At 45.5% G+C, this 14,407-nt stretch overlaps 1 protein-coding gene across 3 annotated transcripts in view; it reads left to right on the top strand.

Moving 5' to 3' along the window:
• Positions 1–1,617: 1,617 nt before the first annotated feature.
• ARNT2 (aryl hydrocarbon receptor nuclear translocator 2) overlaps positions 1,618–14,407 on the top strand; it is a 152,264-nt gene continuing 139,474 nt past the window's right edge. The window contains exon 1 of one of the 3 annotated variants that reach the window (XM_081171129.1): positions 1,618–1,947. In XM_081171129.1, the coding sequence (XP_081027255.1) occupies positions 1,917–1,947 (31 nt within the window). In that variant the 5' untranslated portion in view covers positions 1,618–1,916. Of the gene's footprint in view, positions 2,012–14,407 lie in introns of all 3 variants that reach the window. The other 2 variants (XM_081171128.1, XM_081171130.1) reach the window with 2 other exon arrangements.

The raw sequence follows: 14,407 nt of genomic DNA, 5'->3' as shown, positions 1-14,407 counted from the left end.
GGTCCAAGGTCAACCCGTGAGAGCTTAATGGCAGAGTGGGGATTTGAACCCTGGTCCTAGTCCAACACTCTAACCACTACACCACACTGCTACTCTCATTTAATGCAAACACGCCACAGACCTCACTGAGCTCACTGACTACTGTGGTTCATGGGCCACAGTCTGGGAACCCCTGTCCTAGGATAATGAATGGCACCCCCATTTTATTATTTACACTTCTTTTCCACCAGTCAATGAAGTTCTTTGTGCTGTTTATCAAATCATAAACATTGTCCACTCAGAATAAATAGGTTGAGAAATGCAGGATATTTGCCCATATATACAATGTGAGCGTTTGCTGGAGGGGCTCACAGGATTAACACCCCAAGAGAGTCTTGCTTCTCCCATAGCCACAGCCTTAGATGCCAGCAGAGATCAGGCATGGCTCTGTCGCTCCAGTTGCCCAGCCTGCTTCCAGCTTCACACTTCTAGTTCACACACCAACTTTTGCCTTTGCCTTCTAAATAACAGACAGCTGAGGGAGCCCCCCCCCCATCTATTTCTTTTCTGGCACAGAGCCACTTCCTTTGCTACCTTAATGAGCCATACTGAAGGGGCCATTACCTCCCCAAGAAGCTGCCCTGGCTATTCCAGCAATTGAAGTCTTGTTGGATCCAGGAATTAGAAAGGGGACTCAAGCATATAGCCTAACCCTGCCTCTCAAACTCACAGTGTTAAGTACTATAATGAAACATAAATTTACTTGTTTGTGTATTATATTTAAAGCACATTGATCCCCTCAAGGAATTCTGTGCCTCGTAGTTTGTTGAGGGTTGATGGCAATTGCAACTCCATAAGGGGTTGCGGGTGGCACTGTGGGTTAAATCACAGAGCCTAGGGCTTGACGATCAGAAGGTCGGCGGTTCGAATCCCCACGACGGGGTGAGCTCCTGTTGTTCGGTCCCAGCTCCTGCCAACCTAGCAGTTTGAAAACACATCAGTGCAAGTAGATAAATAGGTACCGCTCCGGCGGGAAGGTAAACGGCGATTCCGTGCACTGCTCTGGTTCACCAGAAGTGGCTTAGTCATGCTGGCCACATGACCCGGAAGCTGTACGCCGGCTCCCTTGGCCAGTAAAGCGAGATGAGCGCCACAACCCCAGAGTTGTCCGCGAGTGGACCTAATGGTCAGGGGTCCCTTTACCTAAGGGGTAAACTACAGTGCCCAGAATTCTTTGCGGGGAAGAATGTGCTTCAAAGGTATAGCACTCTCACACAACTGTATGCATTATGTTTTCTGCATGACATACTTTTTTCTTACTAGCGGGTAAAAAAAAACCTCAGAAGGACTTTAGCAGTAAGTAATGACACTAAATGTATTAAACGTTACAGCGTTTGAGGTTATTTTTTCATTGCGTATTAGCGGCATATGACACGCAGCGGCAGCGTGCGCCCTTGATGGAGAGGCAGAGGTACCCAAGCGAGCGAGGCTGAGGGCGCAGAGTGAGGGCAGCAGCTTCACTTGGCCAACGCACATGTGCGGCTCTTTGGCACATGCTCACTTCGGACTGAGGTGGGCAGCGAGGGGAGGGGTGCGCGCGCGCTGAGCATGTGCAGAAGCGATTGCAAAAAAAAAGGGAGAGGGAAAAAAAAGGGATTCTCATCAGATCAGACATCTTGGCTAACCGCGCGCAAGCAGCCCGCGCGCCTCGAGCTGCATTTCCCAGCCTCGCCGCGCGCGCGGATCCCCTTGCGCGGACGCCTGCCTTTGTGTGGCTGCGGGCGGGGAGGCGGCTCCGACCCGTCCCTCCCCATCTTCCTTGGGCTGCGCAGCAGAGCATCAGCCCTCCTCCTCCTCCTCCTCCTCGGTCCACCTTATAGCCAGCCCCCTCCAGCTGCCCCCAGCTCGCAATTTATCTTAGTTCTTCCAGAGACAAGATGGCAACGCCGGCGGCTGTTAATCCACCCGGTGAGTAGCTGTGGGCGCTGCTGCTGCTCCTGCTGCTGCTGACAGAAACGCCTTGGCTCGGAAGGTACCGGTGCGATCTCGCACATACACACGCACACCGGTCACCCCGCAGGGGTGTCCCCCCACCCCCACCCCGAGGGATGGCCCCCGGGGGGAAAGCGCCGCCGTGTCACCGGCCCTCACCATCTGCGCCCTTGGTTACTGTCGCCCGTCGCTGCTACTAAGGTTCCAGGCGCCTGCAGGCTTTCTCGGGAGAAAGCCCCGCTGGACTCGGTGGGGCTTGCTTCTGAGTAGGCATGCTGATGTTCCCACGGATGCATCCACAGGGGGGACATTTATAATGCTCTAGCGGAGACCCAGGCAGCAGGCAGCCCCAGAATCCTTCCTTGACATATCCAGTTCTTTTGTCTGTTCTGATTGGCCCTTTGGGTGTCATCTTCCACACAATCTGATCTCTTTCTGGAAACCTGAAGGTGAGGGAGATGGAACCTGGGATATTCAGCATGGGAAACATGTGTTCTGCCATCTGAGATAATAGGCCCATCCCCTTACGGGTGCCAACTGATAAGTTAAAAATAAATCCCAATCCTGTTCCTTCTTGTATGTGCTTGAAGTACAGGAACTAGCAGGTGGAGCTTCTTAGTGCGAGGAAAGGATGAAAGTTGCCAGCTGCTAATCTCTGCCGATCAGGTATCTGTAGAAGGCAGGAGAACGGGGGATGCTTAAAAAGTTGGCAACTTTGCAATCCACTTCCTCCTCCATTCTTTTGGACAAAACTGATCCACAAGACTGGCACTGGGTCCAGAACAAAATCTGTAGGAGCCAGCCTCCTGCAGCTATTGAGAAATGTAGGCACTGGCCTTTACATTTGTATGAGCCCAAAATGTTGGCCTTTTGTGATTATGTTCTGAAACCATTGACCAAAAAAACCATCTCAGACCTTCATATCCTCCTTTGATGGGAGGCAGTTACTGCACTAACTTCATCAATAATTTCATGCATTTTTAGAATTCAGGAGGTTTGATGGATATGGAACCTAAATCAATTCTGCCATAACTTTATGCTTCTGTCTTCCAATAATTATTATTTTGGGGGCAGGGAGAGAGTATTTGTGACGAGTGTGTGTGTGTTTGAAAACTGTTACTGCAGTATGGGCCAGCTTTTATGCCAAGTGTGTCACATGTTTTCCAAAGCTTGGATGGTGGCGCTTTGGTTTTAGAAGACGATTGGACAAAGGCATGGAGGAGAAGCCTATTGGTTGACTACTAGCCATGATGGCTGTGTGTTACCTCCAGCACTGTATGCCTCTGAATGCTAGTTACTGGGTACCAGGGATGCGAGTGGCGCTCTGGTCTAAGCTACTGAGCCTCTTGGGCTTGCTGATCAGAAGGTTGGTGGTTTGAGTCCCCGCCTCGGAGTGAGCTCCCGTTGCTCTTTCCCAGCTCCTGCCAACCTAGCAGTTCGAAAGCATGCCAGTGGAAGTAGATAAATAGGTACTGCTGCGGCGGGAAGGTATACAGCGTTTTCGTGAGCTCTGGCACTCATCACACTGTCCCATTGTGCCAGAAGCGGTTTAGTCATGCTGGCTACCTGACCTGGAAAGCTGTCTATGGACAAATGCCAGCTCCCTTGGCCTGAAAGCGAAATAAGCGCCTCAACCCTATAGTCACCTTTGACTAGACTTAACCATCTAGGGGTCCTTTACCTTTACCTTTTTTACTGGGGACCACAAGTTGGAAGAGAGCTGTTCTGCTCATGTCCTGCTCCCTGGTTTCCCACAGCCATCAGGTTTTGAGAACAGGATGCTTCCATTGGTCTGGTCCAGCAGCCAGCCTCTTCCGTGGTTCTTCCAAGTTTCGATGCCTTTCAGTGCCTTGGCTATTGAGCCAGTTGGCAGCAGTGAAGCCTGGAAAATGTCACCAGCAGTTCACTCCAACTCTATGCTTCAGCATAGCCTATGTTCCCTCATGCTGTGGCCTAGGAGTGCCATTGCCTCCCTCTATCCCTGACACAGGTTGCCCATCCATATTCTATCAAGCTTCTCCTTAACATCCCCCCCCCTTTCAAGCCAGGGCTGGGAAACCCTTTTCCAGCCTGAGGGCCACACTCTCTTCTATGCAACCTTTCAGGGGCCACAACCCAGTGGTAGTGGGGCTAGAAGCAAATGGGGGTGGAGCAATGGATGTACATTTGTATACCTTTGAACACAGTGTTCGAAATTAGCCAGGTGCCAGGTGCATTTTGCCCCTGACTATTGGCCACTTGCAACCAAGTGAAGATACCTGGGCATCAGGATGGCACCTGACATCTCCACCATCTGGAGCAGGGCCGGATTTAGGTTTGATGAGGCCCTAAGCTGCTGAAGGTAATGGGGCCCTTTATATGTCCAGCTGTCCTTTGTCAGCAAGAAATTGTCGCTATTTTTTGTGTTGAGTATTTGCTATATAGTAATTTATGGACCCAATAGGTATCTAAAGCCATTTGTTTAATGTTTGATGCATTACTGTATTTTAATATTTTGTAGGAAGCCGCCTAGAGTGTCTGGGGAGGCCAAAACTAATATAATTAATCATGTTATTATTATTATTTCTTGCCACATTGTTTTTATAGGTTTTCCAATTTTTTACAAAATCAGCCACAGATTGAGACACATTTTAAGTCCGTTTCCCCCAAAATTGGTTTCTTACACTTGGTTCTTGATGTGTCCAAGATTTCCTCTTGTTGCTGCCTTCAATTAATTATGTAATTCAATGGATTTCATTGGAAGGAAAACATGAAAACCATGCACAAGACAACAAAATTATTTATGGACTAAAACCACAACAGTAGTTTGCATTGGCTTGCATGATTTGGGTTCCAGACTATGGGCAATCGTGTAGATTATAGTGGTTTTTCTCTCCCATTTCTGATGGAATTCTCCCAACATCCCTAGGTGTGGCCAGCTGATTCTCTCCAGATGTTGTTGGATTATGACTCCATCATCCCTGAGTCCATTCGCCATGATGGAATCCAGCATTCTTTCCTCTGAAAGATCAGGAACAGGCAGCCTAATTAAACATGGGACACGCTGTGGGTTAAACCACAGAGCCTAGGACTTGCCAATCAGAAGGTTGACGGTTCGAATCCCTACAATGGGGTGAGCTCCTGTTGTTCAGTCCCTGCTCCTGCCAACCTAGCAGTTTGAAAGCACGTCAAAGTGCAAGTAGATAAATAGGTACCGCTCCAGTGGGAAGGTAAACGGTGTTTCCGTGCACTGCTCTGGTTCACCAGAAGCGGCTTAGTCATGCTGGCCACATGACCCGGAAGCTGTATGCCAGCTCCCTTGGCCAATAAAACGAGATGAGCGCCACAACCCCAGAGTCGGCCACAACTGGACCTAATGGTGAGGAGTCCCTTTACCTTTACCTTTTAATAGACCAAAAACCTCAACGATTTAACTCAAGTCTAGGGCTATCATTGTTGCGGTCAAATCCTCTTGAATTCCATGGAAGGACTTAGTCCTGTGTAAAAGTGAAGACTGGATTGGTCTTCAGAACTGCAATCCCAATGCTGTGTTGGGACTTACTTCTGAGTAAACACACTTAGGATCAGGCTGTTAATCAAAGAAGAATCTTGGTATTCACCCATTTTATGACCCTTAAAAATCTGCCAAGGTTGAAGCGGAGCAGGTCTCTCGGTGAGGAGTTCTGCGCCATGACGATTAGTCCAAAACAGATCACTGGCCTGGAGATCCATTTTTAATTGGAAACCTTTAAATCTTTAATTAAAATCAATATTTGATGAAAAGATGATGAAATGGATATTTCCTAGCCTATGTTTTCATGTCTTGTTTTTTTTAAAAAGAATATTTAAAAGGTGGAATTCATTTTACCTCCATAAAAGCCAAGTGAGTAGATGCAGAAAAGCGAAACGGTGAACCGTTTTGTTTTTCCTATTCTTAATTGCAAGTAGACCTCACAAGATCAGAAATCTTGTTGTTCCAGCAGCTGATCTTTCCCCTTTTCTATGGGTTTTTAAATGAGAGTTCTCAAATTGAGTTTAGGAGCATTTTAATTTTAACCAGTTATCAAAGATTCTAAAGTTGGAAAGGACGACTCCAGAATCAGATGCTGTGATCTGGCATACAACACAAACCTACTGTATGCATGTTTACTCTGGAGTAAGTCCCACCATGTCCAGTGGGTTTTCAGGGGAGTGGTGGATTGAACTGGGATAGCTTCACATTGTCTCTACCAATTTAGCATGTTCATTTGACTTATATTTAGAAAGCGGAACTAAACAAAAAAAGCACACCACATTAATTACCCCTGCTGTATTATATTTTTCTTTCCCAGTGGCCAAAGTAGTTGTGTGAAATACATGGCTGTGATTGAAAAATAAAATACATTTATAGTACAATCTTATGCATGTTGGCTACTCAGAAGTAAGTCCCACTGAGTCACTTTACTTAGGTTGCAGCCTTAGCGTGGTTTAAATGTTTTATACTGAAACAAATTCAAAACCCTACTTGGAAATTTATTTTGATTGGAATGATTCTTAAAATATGTAAAGACTTTCCAACTTAATAACACAAATTTCCCTTGCTCAGATTTTAAGGGGTGAAAGGCCATGAAAGCTGATAACATACTAATTTTAGGGACTTCCTAGGGATAGGAAGGACGCGGGTGGTGCTGTGGTCTAAACCACAGAGCCTAGGGCTTGCCAATCAGAAGGTCGGTGGTTCGAATCCGTGTGACGGGGTGAGCTCCTGTTGCTTAGTCCCTGCTCCTGCCAACCTAGCAGTTCGAAAGAACATCAAAGTGCAAGTAGATAAATAGGTACCACTCAGGTGGTAAGGTAAACACTGTTTCCGTGCACTGCTCTGGTTCGCCAGAAGTGGCTTAGTCATGCTGGCCACATGACCTGGAAGCTGTATGCCGGCTCCCTCGGCCAATAAAGCGAGATGAGCACCGCAACCCCAGAGTCGTTCGCGACTGGACCTAATGGTCAGGGGTCCCTTTACCTTTCCCTTTCCCTCTAGGGATAGGAAAACTGAATAATTATAGATTTGATTACGATTGCATCCATTGTTTTATTGATTAATTTAATGAAATGATTAATGCATTTCTAAAAAATGGAATTCATGTAGGTTCAACAGTCTTTTGCGATGCTGAGCTTGTGTGGTTGGGAAACTTGCATGTAAGGCATGGTTTGTATGTGTGATCCCGCAGTTTGATCTCTCATGTTTAGTGATCGGGAAGGGATCACAAAATTTTACAGCGTTTCTATCTCTGCTTTCCCCTTTTTGAACCAGAACAGTTGAAGTCTTGGGTACAAGAGACATTTCTTCATCTCCAAGTTATGCTGAAGTTGGCAATAAAATTTTAAAGTGTGTAGGAAGCCTAAATATGTGTTATTATAAAGACTGAGATTTCTCTCTCATTAAATTAAGGGTGAGACATGAAATGAAAGACAGGTTTAATGCAGCCTACACAAAAAAAAACTCATGAAGGTGTGGCTGTTTTTTCAAGAAATTGTGCAATCATTTGAATTTTCTCTGGGTTCTGTGGTTCAATAAAATTTTGTTCAGGCCATAATTCCTCCCACTTTGAGAGTCACGTTTTGGGAATTAAGCAAAATGTGATGGGTTGCAAATGGCAATCTAAGGTGCAAGCCTACACATGTCTACTCAGAAGTAAGCCCCACTGAGTTCAACAGAACTTACTCTCAAGTAAGTGTGTGTAGGATTCCAGCCTTAGGGTTGGATCCCCCATTGTTAATTCTGCTCAGAGTAGAGCCATTGAAATTAACGGATGTAAGTCAGCCATGCTCATTCATTTCAGCAGGTCTACTTTGAGTAGGACTAAGATTGGCTACCATCTTTTGTATCTTCCTTGGTCTTATGCATGGGTAGGCAAACTAAGGCCCGGGGGCTGGATCTGGCTCAATCGCCTTCTAAATCTGGCCCGCGGATGGTCCGGGAATCAGCGTGCTTTTACTTGGGTAGAATGTGTCCTTTTATTTAAAATGCATCTCTGGGTTATTTGTGGGGCCTGCCTGGTGTTTTTACATGAGTAGAATGTATGCTTTTATTTAAAATGCATCTCTGGGTTATTTGTGGAGCATAAGAATTCATTCACCCCCCCCCCAATATAGTCCAGCCCCCCACAAGGTCTGAGGGACAGTGGACTGGCCCCCTGCTGAAAAAGTTTGCTGACCCCTGTTATGAAACAAGAAACATGGGGTTGTAGTCAGTCCTACTCAGAGTAGACCCATTGGAACTAATGGATGCAGCTAACTTAGCTCTGTTATGTTCAGTTGGTCTGCTCCAAGTAAGACTTATTTGGCTACAACTGAGAGCAATAAAAAGTGAGATATTATACCTGTTAGGCTTCTAGGTGCATTTTTGGGCTACATAGGACTGTTATTTGGGCAAGGGTCGGGCCAGGGTACCCCCCCCCCCCAAGGACCACATGTGGCCTCCAGCCTCATTTCATGTGGCCCTTGGCCTAATACCAAAAGCTCTCTGCAAGTAGTTGGTTTAGGTCTGTTAAGAATGAATGGGCAAGGCTTGTAGCTCAGTGGAAGAGTATCTGCTTTGGCTGCAGAAGGTTCCTGGTTCAATTCTCAGGATCTCCTGATAGGGTTGGGGGAAGACCCTAATCTGGAATCCTGAAAAGCTGCTAACAGTCAGAGTAGACAATACTGAGTTATATGGACCAATGGTCTGACTTGGTAGTGGGAAGCTTCCTATGATTCTGGGTAGCTTGGGAGGAACAGTTTGGCACCATCCCAAATGACACCGCCTTCCGCAAATTTAAGACCCAACTCATCAGAACTTGCTATGTCTTACATGTTTGATTTCAATATATGTTTATATATCAGTCTTCAATCATGCTTCTGTTACTGTCCACACCCAGTGGTAGGATACTTTAAACTGATGTCTTTTGTACTGAATATAACCAAGGAAGTATTATGAAAGGCACTTATTAGCTGATTTTCCAAGGTTTAAGGAGTTAATAGTTTAAAACAGAACTTTAAAAATGCCGAAAATGCCGATTTAACAGCATCAGGAACACCCAAATATACTAAGCAGCCAAGCCAAAAGCTACTGTTTTGCTGTTTTGTTTCTAATTATTTACTTGCTTTTATCCTGTATTCTGTCAACCACACTGAGATCTTATGAGGAAGGGTGGTGTATAAAACTAATAAATTAAATTAACTTAAAATAATTACAGTGGTACCTCGGGTTAAGAACTTAATGCGTTCTGGAGGTCTGTTCTTAACCTGAAACTGTTCTTAACCTGAGGTACCACTTTAGCTAATGGGGCCTCCCACTGCCACTGTGCCACCGCCGCACGATTTCTCTTCTCATCCTGAAGCAAAGTTCTTAACCCGAGGTACTATTTCTGGGTTAGCGGAGTCTGTAACCTGAAGCGTATGTAACCTGAAGGGTCTGTAACCTGAGGTACCACTGTACATGGAGCCTAGGTCAACTTTCATGAAGTCTAGGACCGGTCTTAGAACCTTGGTATGCTCACCTTTAGAAGACAACATGGCCCTTCCAGAAGCAGGTTAAACCATTCTTCACTTAATTAGGCTTTTTTAGAATTTGTTAGCACAAATTCTCTGCCGTTCCTGGTTTCGTGTTTTGCACACCTTAGCTCAGTGGTAGAGCACTTGCATTGTGTGCAGAGGGTACCAGATTTGATTCCTGGCACCTCCAGGAGGAACTGGGAATGTCCACTGCTGGAAACCCTAAAGTACTGCTGTTGGCCAGTGTGGACAATAGTGAGCTAGATGGACCCAGTTGTCTGACTTGGAATAAGGCAGCTTCCTATGTTCCTATTCGATTTTGTCAGAATGTTGTCGGAAAATATTCTGCTGTGTTTCCAGAGGCCATTGTTGCAGTTTCATATTGAAAGGCAGTACAGTGGTACCTCGGGTTAAGTACTTAACTTGTTCCGGTGGTCCGTTCTTAACCTGAAACTGTTCTTAACCTGAAGCACCACTTTAGCTAATGGGGCCTCCTGCTGCTGCTGCGCCGCTGAAGCACAATTTCTGTGGTCATCCTGAAGCAAAGTTCTTAAGCTGAAGCACTATTTCTGGGATAGCGGAGTCTGTAACCAGAAGCGTATGTAACCTGAAGCGTATGTAACCTGAGGTACCACTGTATGAGAATCTTCTTAGTTAAAAAATTCTTAGGAGCAGTTGGATGAGACCTGCCATGTCTCATCTAGGAATCACAGTTTCCACCTCCACATGGGATTGTCCGCAAGAAGCTCAAATACGGATTTATTGTATTGCTGTTGTTGTAACGTTGTGACTTGGCTTTTAGCACAAACCATCCAACACCGTCCCGAAATCCACTGAACTTTGTCCTTGGAGCTCAAGCAGGGTGCTCTATCAAGTGAAATATGAGCTGCGTTGCGGCTCAGTTGCGAGCAAAAAGACTTGCCAGTTTGCGAAATAATATTTTTGCTGAGATCTTGCCAACTTAGCATGAGCAAGTGAAGAGGCTGTGAACAGAAATATTTTCTGCCTAGGAACTTCATAACTGCCCCTTTGTGTGTGTGTGTGTGTGTGTGTGTTGAGTCCAGCCATGCGTTACTCCAAGTCATCCAGTGATATAGCTTTTAATTTTAAAACTGTCAGCAAAACCATAACTTGTGATAAAGGGCAGCAATTTCTACTGACATTTTTGATTTACAGGGTAGGAGAGTGAAGTTGGGGGGGGAGGGTTACAGCTTTTTCCTTTTTTTAAAAAGGAGACACAGACTCCAGAACCTTCTTGATGCAAGCCCATTTTTAGAGCTTTATAGCCGCTGAGAGCGATTCTTAAATCTGGGCGTATAATTTTTATTACAGAGGCCTAAATTAGGCTCAGTTTTTGAGGAGTGGTGCAGACGTTATGGTGATTCCTTAACCATGTTTGAATAGCCTGCAAAAAATGGCCTTGTGGGGTAAGGCCCACTGGACTGTATGTCTGAGTAAACCCGTAGCAAAATTGTACCGCATGTCAAAATTATGCCACTAATTTAGACAGTTGTTTTAAGGTGGCAGATTTTTGCCATAATATATATACTTACGTATCTTACATTTATAGCCCATATTTCTTCCATCAAGGAACCCAAGGCAGCATATGTTTGATCTTATCACAGAATCATAGAATTGTAGAGTTGGAAATGACCACAAGGGTCATCTAGTCCAACCCCCTTTTCACCCAGTGCTGGACTCGAACCCACAACCCCGAGATTAAGAGTCTCACGCACTGCCAACTGAGCTGTAGGTTTGCACAGCAGGGTTTATTGTGCTTTAAAATGAGGCGCCGGTACTCTGAATCAATGTGCTGTGTTTTCCTCATGTGTTAGGATGCATACATTTGCCTTTTTTTACAAAATTATGAAAACCATTTTTATTTTTAAAAAGAGGTGCAATAGTTGGTGCAATAGCAAATCACCCACACCAACCCCCAGGAAAACGGAAGGCCTCTGAGTTCAAATACAAGGATATTGTGGGTCTTATTAATCCTTGGGAAAATTAGAGGCTTTTCTCCATTCTTTCAACTTTTGCCCAGTTCTGCAGTGCTACATTACTTTTTCTTGCCTCTCTTTTTCTCTGTTCCCATTTCCTTTTTTCCTGCAGTTCTCCTTTGCTACAATCTCCTTGCTGTTTCCTTTCTCCAACTTTCTCCCTGCTTTTTCGCTCAATTCCTACCCCCCCCTCACTTCTCCTTATCCAAATCCTTTTACAGCTACTGTAGCTACCTGCCAGAATTTCTTGCAGGGATTGCAGCGCCAAGCTCAGCAGTCTTCTCTCTTCTCTGTTACCATTGTTTAAATATAAATGAATGCTTGCCTTGTACTACAGGCCCTCTGGAGTGCTTAAACAGCACTTAAGGAAGTCCCAGTTCTGATCAGCGGGGAGAGACGGCCGGCCAGCTTTCTCCCAAGGGGAAGGAGAAAGTTGTTCCTGAACACCAACTTCTCTCACCCCCTCCTTTTGAAATAGATGACATATGTGCAAAGCTTTTATTAACTGTTGGCCCAAGATCAGGAAAGGCCTCCCAGCTTAGATTTGCACTCCTCAGATGTATTTATTTGCTTATTTTGTTACATTTCTATCTCACCTTTTCCTCTAAGGCAGTACAGTCATACCTTGGGTTAAATATGCTTCAGGTTGAGCACTTATGGGTTGTGCTCCACGGCGACCCGGAAGTAACGGAATGTGTTACTTCCAGGTTTCGCCACTCATGCATGCGCAGATGGTCAAAATGACATCACGCGCATGTGCAGAAGCGGCGAATCGTGACCCGCGCACACGCAGACACAGGTTGCGTTCACTTCAGGGTGCAAACTGTACAGTCGTACCTCGGAAGTCGAACAGAATCCGTTCCGGAAGTCTGTTCGATTTCCAAAACGTTCGGAAATCAAAGCGCGGCTTCTGATTGGCTGCAGGAAGCCAACTGGAAACCCCATCGGACGTTCGGCTTCCAAAAATAATTCGCAAACCGGAACACTCACTTCTGGGTTTGTGGCGTTCGGGAACCAAAATGTTCGAGAACTAAGCTGTTTGCAAACCAAGGTACGACTGTAGTTTCCAAAGTGGGTGTTACTGCTGGGGGGGCGGCGGCAGTGGGGTTACCTAGGAGAGCACTAAGAGGTAAGGAGGCAGCAGAGGGGCTCTGCCGGGGTAAATTACCATCAGGTTTTGAAAAGCTGGCATCAGTGGATCGAGTTCATCAGTTTTGTTGAATCAGTTAAACCAAACAGTTTTAACTGGGCTTCGAATAAATGTTCAATTAATTGTTGCTGTTTCAAATTTTACTATGTATATTCCTTAGTGGGTTATGAAAACTGCAGTTCTGAATGTTTTTTATAGCGTACGTTAGGGGGCTCTGGAGATGAGTTTATGGAACCAATGGGGCAGTGGGCTGAAAAAGTTAGGGGACCACTGCTCTCAGGAGTACATGGTTCTTCCCTCCCCTACTTTATCACCACAACAACCCCTTGAGGTAGGTGAGGCTGAGAGTGAGGGATAGGCCCAAGGGTACTGTAGTGGTTGGGAGTTACTCGTGCGTAAACTTTCCCACTTTGAAGCTTGGTTTCATAGTTTAAACCGTCCTGACTGCACAGCCCATCTCAGCGTGGCTGCCTCAGTCGCTAGCAGAATCTGTCTGTGGGCGTTTCTTAAATCTTAGCCAGCATAAAAGCTGTTTGACACCCAATCGTCTCCGCCTCTCATTGCGCGGGAGTCTCCTGCGCAGGGAGGGCGTGGGTAGTGGAGGACCAGTGCTCTCCTCACTGACTTCCAAGGAAGAATCCCGGAGCCCTTCCCCCTCTTCTCCCATTTGCTCTCCTGGATCCTTGGTGTTACGCTGATTTCCTCCCCCCTCTATCAAGCTACGTCTCCCCCTTGTGCTGGTACCTTCCCCTGCAGAATCGGAGAGCCTCTCCTTCTCCCGTTGCTCTGATGTCAGTTCCCTGACAGGTACCCAGTGAGTGTCCTGGCTAAGTGGGGATTTCGAACCCAGGCCAGACACTAACCACTACACAACACTGTATGCTGGTGAGAAATTCTGAATTCTATTAGCATATGTTGAGTTTAAACCACAGTGGTCTCCTGGGATTGGAAGAAGCCCATCTCCCAAAGTCAGGAGGGTCCTCTTCTTCCCTAGCCCTCCATGTGTTCCCTGACCACAGCTCCCATCACACTTACCACGGGTGGTACCAGAGAGCAATAGGTCCTCTGTCAGATTCGAATCCTGCTCTCTAACACTCTTATCCGTTACACCACACGGGCTCCCTCTGTGTGTGTGTGTGTGTGTGTGGTTTGAAAGCTTTATGTTTGTTTGCATGCTGTTAGAAACTTAGATATATAAGCTAAGTGCCAAATGTCTCCTTAAACCAAGCTTGCAGTTGCCAGTACTGAATGTCTAGTTGCCATTCTGGCACAGCCCCTGCAAAACAAATTCTTGAATTTTGCCATTCAGTTCTGCAGTAATAAATAAATAAATAAATAAATAAATAAATAAATAAATAAATAAATGAATGCATACAGAAATGCGTATATTAGAAAGTGCACAGATATGCATTTATGGATAAATTGCTTGCAAAAATGTGTATATTAAATCAAAATGCATACAAAATGCATGTATAATAAGAGAAGTGCAGAAAATTTATATGAATTTTGTGCATTTTTTTAAAAAAATGCAGACTGATGCAGAAGTGGAGTGAACTGAACACAGGATTGGAAAAAAAATAACAACTGAGAGAAACTGAAAAAGGCAGATTTGTCCGCTCCCAGTTGCAGAACAGTCTTTTTTTCTTGTGCACACATACCAGGGGCCACAACCGCACTATGTATTTGAAGCACTGTGATATCACTTCAGCCATCATGACCCTAAAGAATACTGGGAACTGTAGTTCATTAAGGGTGCTGAGAGTTGTTAGGAGACCCCTATTCCTCTTACAGGGACGTG

Source organism: Podarcis bocagei, assembly GCF_964188305.1.
Source record: "Podarcis bocagei genome assembly, chromosome: 14".
NCBI classification, from domain to species: domain Eukaryota; kingdom Metazoa; phylum Chordata; class Lepidosauria; order Squamata; family Lacertidae; genus Podarcis; species Podarcis bocagei.
This window is presented reverse-complemented; position numbering and strand designations above follow the sequence as displayed.